General features: G+C 34.6%; 1 protein-coding gene across 2 annotated transcripts; it reads left to right on the top strand.

Moving 5' to 3' along the window:
* On the top strand, positions 1–2358 carry LOC117328045 (turripeptide Lol9.1-like). Of its 2 annotated transcripts, XM_033885376.1 has the most exons (5): positions 1–108; positions 505–683; positions 1026–1148; positions 2038–2090; positions 2211–2358. In XM_033885376.1, exons 2-4 carry the CDS (start codon positions 526–528, stop codon positions 2075–2077), a joined length of 321 nt encoding a protein of 106 aa, XP_033741267.1. In that variant the 5' UTR covers positions 1–108; positions 505–525; the 3' UTR covers positions 2078–2090; positions 2211–2358. The 2 variants fall into 2 exon arrangements, with proteins under 2 accessions (XP_033741267.1, XP_033741266.1); XM_033885375.1 differs by lacking the exon at positions 2038–2090 and having other exon boundaries at positions 2158–2358.
* Positions 2359–8067: the final 5709 nt, after the last annotated feature.

Raw genomic sequence — 8067 nt, 5'->3', positions numbered from 1 at the left:
TGTTGACATAATTGATGACGAAGTGAAAATGCTGCGTATAAATAACGCTTGTTTAGAGTTACTTGTAAACGAAGAGTGTCCGAGTTCACTAAAGGAATTCCAGTTAAGGTAACTATACATGTTCAGTGTAATTTGTAATCGAAAAGTGTGAAACCAGTGAAGGTAGTTATCTATATAGCTTTATAATATCGTCCGTAATATCAATATCCGTGGAATCGTTTGAGAATGTTTTAGTTGATACTTTAAATGACGAAAGTCAGAAACATATTGAATCTACATTGACATAACAGTATCTACTAAAGTTGTCACGCAGATCAGTGATTCATAAGCTGAATAACTTCAGTACCATTGATAACCTGTGAGAAGTGTTAACATTGATTTGCCATCTATGGTCACATTCATTGGCTATATACTGGTACATGTATCAAGAGGAGGTAATTATTATATATTTGTGTACAATGACGTTATAATAGCCTATATATAATTATCATTGAAACTTTCTAGGTATACAACATTCCATCTAAAATGAAGCTGATATTCGTTCTTCTCGCGGTTTGCATTTCTGCCACCATGGCAGATGAGGGCACAGAAGGTGATAGAGCATGCGCATGTCAAATGATTCACAAACCGGTATGTGGTGCTGATGGCGAGACCTATGGCAACGACTGTATGAGGAAGTGCAAGTAAGTAAAAATAGGTATCCATTCGGAACTCTACGCATGACATCAACACACACCACACAAAAGGATTTCAGAATCAATGATTAGCTTCTTTGTAATTTTTTATCGAATCGTTTTAGAAATCTGCTACATTCAGCATGTATGGATGGAAATATCAATTTCTTCATTAAATATAAATTTCATTTAAAAAATTCTCAAAGGTATATATATAAAAGGTTAACACTATTTCTAATTTTTGGTATTTTAAGTCATGAATGTTTTAGTTGATTAGTATCACACAAAAATAATTTTTGTTGTTTTCTATGCCCGTTATCCTCATTTCAACCCACTACTCTATGTTTTTAGTAATGTCCGACTGCTCCACAATGGCAAGTGTGAGAAAGATCTGTGTGTCTGTACGATGGACTACAAGCCTGTGTGTGGCGATGACGGGGAAACGTACATCAACGACTGTGACAGAGAGTGCAAGTATGTAAACAAGCAATCATGGCTTTTAGATTGGATGAATATATCAAATTTTCGAGATAAAGTCATTTTTGTAAGGCAATGGATATGTTTCGTCTTTTGACAAAATCATTTGAAAGTTGCAATGTGATTAAATAGTAATTTTCGACATGTAACAGACAGCTTTAAAAATATAGATATACATGAGTGTGTTTCTGAAATCAATCTCATGGTATCTTTAACAGGAACACTCATGATTTATATAACGTCTCCCTTTCACAAACCTTTGTTAGCAGCATGAACTTTTTTTTACCGATATCATGTTATAGTAGGACAAGGGAAGGTTCCTTGGGAATAAACCAGTATAGGTCAATATGTCTGTACATATTTAAGTCGTGTGTTTGTATAAGGACAACGTTTTGATCAAGTTAAAAGTAGATAATTCATATTGCTCTGATAGGTAATATACATTCTGATATCAAAACAAACTAAAGGATGCAATTATTTATCTGGATTTTTATATCATAGACGAGTTAAGTAAATGGCAGAAGATAATAATTTAGTAATGAATATTAACTCTGTTTTCGTTGATCATGGTAGCACACACAATTTAAACCTTTTCAGAAAAGTATTTAAATAAAGTATACGGTAAACATCATTCATCTTTATTAAGTAACTAGGACAGGTATATGATTTAAACCTACCGTGAAACTCATCAAAACACAAACGTAAACGTACTTTTTGTTCTTTTGACTGTTTGTAAAAACATGCATAATTTTATAGCTAAGGCGAAGATAAGAAATTTCATGGAATCGACAAGTTTCTTTTACAGAACAGTTAATGAAATATTGGATTTAGTCGATATTATTTGTTGTTCAATATTATAATAAATGTACCTACCTATTATTTACAGGGGAGTGGTCCTTGTACATGATGGCGCCTGTGAACATTAGGATGATCGATGAGGCAAAGATTTAGTCGATATTATTTGTTGTTCAATATTATAATAAATGTACCTACCTATTATTTACAGGGGAGTGGTCCTTGTACATGATGGCGCCTGTGAACATTAGGATGATCGATGAGGCAAAGCCGCTATCATATTTGTCCATCATAATTTCAGCTCTTCAAAATGTTTTAAGTATTGTGCTCTATAAATTATCATTTCAATTATGTAATTTAACAAACAAATGAAATATCATTATTAAAGTTTAGAATTATACATTGATTGAAAGCAGTGTGTATTTGTTTTATGTCCGATAAAAGTGTTGAATGTGAATGTAAATCTACAAGGGGAAAAGATAAGCTTTCTGGGCAATCACATGGAGACATATTCGAAAGGTAATTCAAGCAAACAGTCTATCGTACAGTTCATACGGTTCTTGTGTACAAAATCGAGACCGATTCAGTGATGACTTGATTTTTGTTATCTTTATATCAACAAGTGTTTGTCTTGTCATTAACAGAGCTGATCACATACATTTCACTACTAAAGAACCTATTCCGTTGCCAATCAGTATAATTAGGACAGATACCGTATGCTATTGAAAAAATCGGATTTGAGTTCGTTTCAAACAAAACTGGGGGTAACAACTGGCGGTCGGAATCAAAATGTAAAATCATATTGTTTAAGTTCTAAAAAAGGTTAATTTTGGAATAAATTATAGGTTTTTTATTTATTTATTTTTTTCGGTGATCATGGCAAAATTCTCTCATTCAAGGTATATCGAACGTTGGTAAAAGACGTAAAAGATTTCTATATAAGTTATAGGTGTAAATAATACAAATGATTAGCTTAAGAGCATTTATAACATAGGCGATTGAAAAGGTATTTAGTAAAAATCAAATTCATCAGTCAGATTAATAGCAAGAATGAAATTGCAATTTTGCAAGAATCATATCTTACAAAAGATATCGTTGATGCCGTAAAAGCGTTGGTGAATGTTTTCATAATTTTGTGAAAAAAACACGATTTTTTTTCTGAAACCTATTTGAAATTAAATATCTCTATCCCAAAGACAGAATTAATCTTGTTTTGACATAAGTAAATTAAGTTTTCCCGCTAAAGATAATCAACGTTCATGGTTTTATAAATTCAAACCTGGTTAAAAAACGCCCGCATGTCCTGCTGAAGACATTTGTGAGCATCACGACATGGTTGTTTTGTGCAATATATCTGATCCACATGAGCTTTCTCTGTTCTGCTGAAAATAACATTTTACGCATGTTTGGCCGAACTTTACAGATAGCTTATCAGATTAAAAGTCATAATCAAGACATATGAAAAACCATGATAAATATTTAGTCAAATTAGTCAAATTACTTCTACCAGGATAGTGATTTATATGCTTGTAAATATCACTGGATTTGCTATTCATTGCAACCTTAAGTGGTTATGTCGGTGGGTAGATGTTTCAGTGTCACGTGTTCGCAGGTTTGCTTTTTTCCTTTATAATTCAAGCGCGTGTGTGTTGGTGTGTGTGTGTGTGTGGGGGGGGGGGGGGGGGGGGGGGGGGGGAAGGGGTGCAATTTTGTTTGTGGTATGTGTGGTTTTTGTCTTTCTTTCTTTCTTTCTCCATTTCCTTTTCTTTTTTCTTTATTTTGTTTCCCAATGTCTCATTTAGTTATTGTAAGTTTGATATTTTTGTGTAATACAACATTACTTCATAACGATTTCTTTAAAGACCCGTCACTGTTTGCTGTTATATTTCCGAACTCTTGTATATAACCTTTCATCCAGTTACTCGCTGCATGTACGTTAAAGACGCAACACACCGAAACATGTATACTTATGCACCAATAGGATTGCCTACTTAGTGCATCCCACGAAAAGTTCAATGCAACAGGTTGGTAGAGGCGAAGCATGATAGAATATCTTCGCGATACAATTAAGTAATTTCATTAGACATTACAATTGAGATACTATAAGAAACTCAAAGTTCTGGAGGGTGATAGTAACAAACTATTTGTATCAAACTTACTGGTAATTATGGTCGCTGCTTTTGGTCATGTCGCACTGTCATACTGGCGCCCTCGCCAAGCGAAGAGCGATAATGCATAAATGCATCATGCGAAGAGTGAACGCTCTTAGCTTGGTGAATTGTCGCTCTTCCCTTAGCGAATCTGAATTTGACCTCCATAAATATCATTTCAAAATGTTACACCACGGCATAGAAACGGAAAGATTAATTTCATTAGGAAAGTGTGTTATTCTGCCAAATGTAGATCATCTATTCGCAGATACACGTCTACAGTGTGAAGAGAGACCATGAACATCAATCTTTGAAATGCGAAAGACATGCTTCTCATACAAAGAAAACAATAAAATATCTCATATCCTTTTCTCAACTGACATAAAATATAATACGGCATGTTATAAATATAGACACTATTTCCTGTAGAAAATGATGTCTTGCCGTATACTATTATTAATAACGAAGTCACAACAAAGGGTTTTCTCAGGTCCTGGGGACAAAGGCAATTTTAAATTACAACGTTCCTTTCTCCAAAAAGGCATATTCTTGTATTTTGAAAAGCTATTAATATGGACAAATTCATTATTGTCGTTAGATTCCCAATCGTGAAAGGAATTCTCATTTTCTCTCCGCGATTTACTTTTGAAATCTGCGTGGTTACAATTAAAATTTCTTCTTATATGAAATATCAATTTTATGGCGGATATGAAATCAATACTGCCATTAATCAGATGTATTGCCTTTTCAATCGCATATGTAATAAATGTTTCTAATTAAAAGGGTATTTAGGAGTTCTGATTCGAGTTTCCGCGGGATTTATAACCCTAATACATGAGGTAAGGCTAGATTCGGAACACAAGCTGTTGTGGACGTTGTTGCTATGATGTCACCATATTTTCTGCTTTGTGTCGGGTTGCAATGCGGCAACAAGAAAATCTTGATAAATATGTCAAATATCCATTGATTGAAGGTGTAAAATTATTTCCACTACCAAACAGATAAAGAATAATGATATTAGGAGAAAGTGGATCTGGCTGATCGTATCAGGCCCCAAAGCACAATATGGCAGGTTGCTCGCGTAACTTGGACGGGAAACACTGAGACAAGTCGCGGCCCAATGTTGTTCTGTTACATTAACTGGAGTTTACCGAGACCTACGCGGTACGTAGCTTTCATATTTGCTCATTATTTAGTTTTGTTTTTGTATTGGGTTTTCAAGATGAACATTTATCTATATTGTTTATTTCTCTTTTTGTAAGTTGTCTGTAACTGCATTTCAAATGTTAAGCAAGTCTGAAACGCATCAACCTAATACATTTCCTCCTAAACGGCCCCAGCACCATGTATTAACAGTATCTTACTGGTCTTGCCCAAGCAATCGGCAAATCGGAAGTGAATTTTATTTCCTTTTTTGAAGTGCTCGCAATGGGAGTCTTACTCAGTAATTGCGTACTGCATTGATTTCCACATATATTTCATACATGCATTGCGAACGTCTGTCACCGTTGGTACATATGACAAACAGAAAATCATGATTTGATTCTCAGATTTTTTCATTATTTTCGGTAGGACTTATGGAGTGACTCACACTTTTCTATTGTGACAGGTCGGGGAAAGGCAGTAACTCACACCTTTCTATTGTGGTGAGTGGGAAATATTCAGCAACTGGAAAGGCATGAGTACTAAATAACTACCACAGTCCATTGCACTAATGATCTAATTTTAAGACTGCATGACCATTAGATTGACAGTTGTAATAAGCAATAAATTAGTAATTATCCATAATTGTCCATATCAGGTGAGAAGATAATATTCCCCTCCAGCATTTCATGGATTTTTTTTTATCTTCATCAGTATTTCCTTAATAAAAAAAATAACACATTGAGAGATACCATTTCTTGAAACATAAACATTGAATTGCTTCAATTTCTTCGTGATCAATATTTCCTTCGGAATGAAAATAGATTCAGTATCTAGTTTCTTCATTTATGATACTCAGAAAGTACTGGTTTCAAAAAATCCAAAGAAAGTATGTAAGAAATATCATTAATCAAATCACAATGCAAAGCAAAGGATAAAATCTGTGCATAAACCATACCAAAGAAATGTATATCATCAGGTAATCAATATGTGGCAAAGAAACAGGATACTGGAAAGGTAGCCATGCATGTACACGAGAAATTATGAATACCTAAGCCAATTTCCATTTGTGTCTTTCCAGGGAAGCTATGTTTGAATGCGTCATTTGTGGAATACGGATGAGATACAGAAGGGAACATTTCCCTCTATTATAATCAGGAAAGCTAATGAGTTTTGCTACAAACTGTGTTGGAAAAATCATCTAATATCAGGAAATTCACATCTTATTGTTAAAATATATTACCACTGTCCATTGTACACTTTTCCATTGTTTGAGGTAGAAAATGTGGAGTGTGTTTCACATTTCAATTGTGGCAGGTCGGTAATAGGCATTAAACCACACTTTTCTATTATGGAACGTGGCAAAATTCAATAACTGGAAAGGCATGATAAGTAAATAACGTGATACCACAGTCCACAGTTGTGATATAACATATATAATGTAATATAATATAGCACTACGTCCATTATGATGGAGAATGACAGGCCATGATATAAGTAAGTGAGGACAGGAAGATTATACACAACAAAAGTGTTTTTGTTACTCACACTCCCGGATTTTTGAGGTGAAAACTTATGCAGTTATTACATGATTTCCCATTAGTCTCGGCTTTTTTGCACCTCAGCAATCCTATGTTACATCATAACCATACAGTGGCCTCATACACAAACACTTTTCCCACAAAGCCGCCGATAAAAGTTATAAGCTGTTTTCACTGAAGTAAAACGACATAATATATGCGTTATATTAATACCGGGTATCATGATTTAATGTATGGAAAACTGCTATAATGCCATTATTAAAACAATAAGATAAATATTTTCCAACAAGTTACAGACCAATTTCTCTTTTATCAACTGTAGACAAAGTATTTGATAGAGTTACCTATAAGCACATGCATTATTTTATATTAGAAAATTTACTGTTTTATCAGCATCAGTCTGGTTTCATGCCACTGTCTTTCATGACAGCTAATTTAACAATACCACAAAATCTGTCCTGCCATTAAAGAAAGGCAGTTAAATTACGATCATATGGTTTTACTGGCGAATTTCTGAGGTGGCTTGAAAATTATCTTTATAATCGTAAGCAGAAAGTCTTTATAAAAACCTCATTCTAAGCTCTAGGTACGATTGAAGCAGGGATGCCTCAAGGCTTGATTCTAGGACCTCTTTTTTTTTTATCTATATAAACGACATAACCGATATTCTTTAATCGGTTTCTCGACTCTTTGCTGATGATACTTCTCTTTTAGTTTCTTCCTTTTCCTGCTAAGAGTTAGAGCAAGTACTTAACAGAGATCTCGAAGCATTGAACTTTGGGATGGGTGTTCAATATCTGACTCTATAAAATAAGAATTAGCCCAGCGTGAGGCAGCTCGAATCATAACTGGTTTACCATGTTATGTAAATATTTCATCTCTATATTCAGAAACGAGCCTTGAGATACTTTCTGAGAGACGAAAACGAAGGAAATTATGCCGTTCTTGTAAAATTGATAGGAACTTAACACCACATTATCTCCATTATCTTCTTTCTCCAAAAGTAGGCGATACTTACAAATACACTCTACGAACTAACAATATAATTCCCTATTACAGACTCTCTCTTCCTTCCTCCTCCTTTATACCTCCCTCTCTTCAGATGTGGAACAATTGTAGTGACACATATGGCACGGATCCGTTGTACGGTTTCCGTCAGAGCTCGTCTATAGTGACACATGTGACCGGATCCATTGTACGGCTTCCATCAGAGCTCGTCTTTAGTGACACATGTGACCGGATCCATTGTACGGCTTCCATCAGAGCTCGTATATAGTGACACATGCG

The sequence above is a fragment of the Pecten maximus genome, chromosome 5, assembly GCF_902652985.1.
Source record: "Pecten maximus chromosome 5, xPecMax1.1, whole genome shotgun sequence".
Lineage (NCBI taxonomy): Eukaryota > Metazoa > Mollusca > Bivalvia > Pectinida > Pectinidae > Pecten > Pecten maximus.
The sequence above is the reverse complement of the archived record's forward strand: the minus strand, read 5'-3'. Positions and strand labels throughout refer to the sequence as shown.

What these genes read in the sequence shown, in the direction of transcription:
- LOC117328045 (XM_033885375.1), top strand. Translation starts at nt 526, where the DNA reads ATGAAGCTGATATTCGTTCTTCTCGCGGTTTGCATTTCTGCCACCATG. An exon ending in GACTGTATGAGGAAGTGCAA is followed by an intron (nt 684 to 1,025) that starts GTAAGTAAAAAT and finishes CTATGTTTTTAG; the next exon opens with TAATGTCCGACTGCTCCACA. An exon ending in GACTGTGACAGAGAGTGCAA is followed by an intron (nt 1,149 to 2,157) that starts GTATGTAAACAA and finishes TATTATTTACAG; the next exon opens with GGGAGTGGTCCTTGTACATG.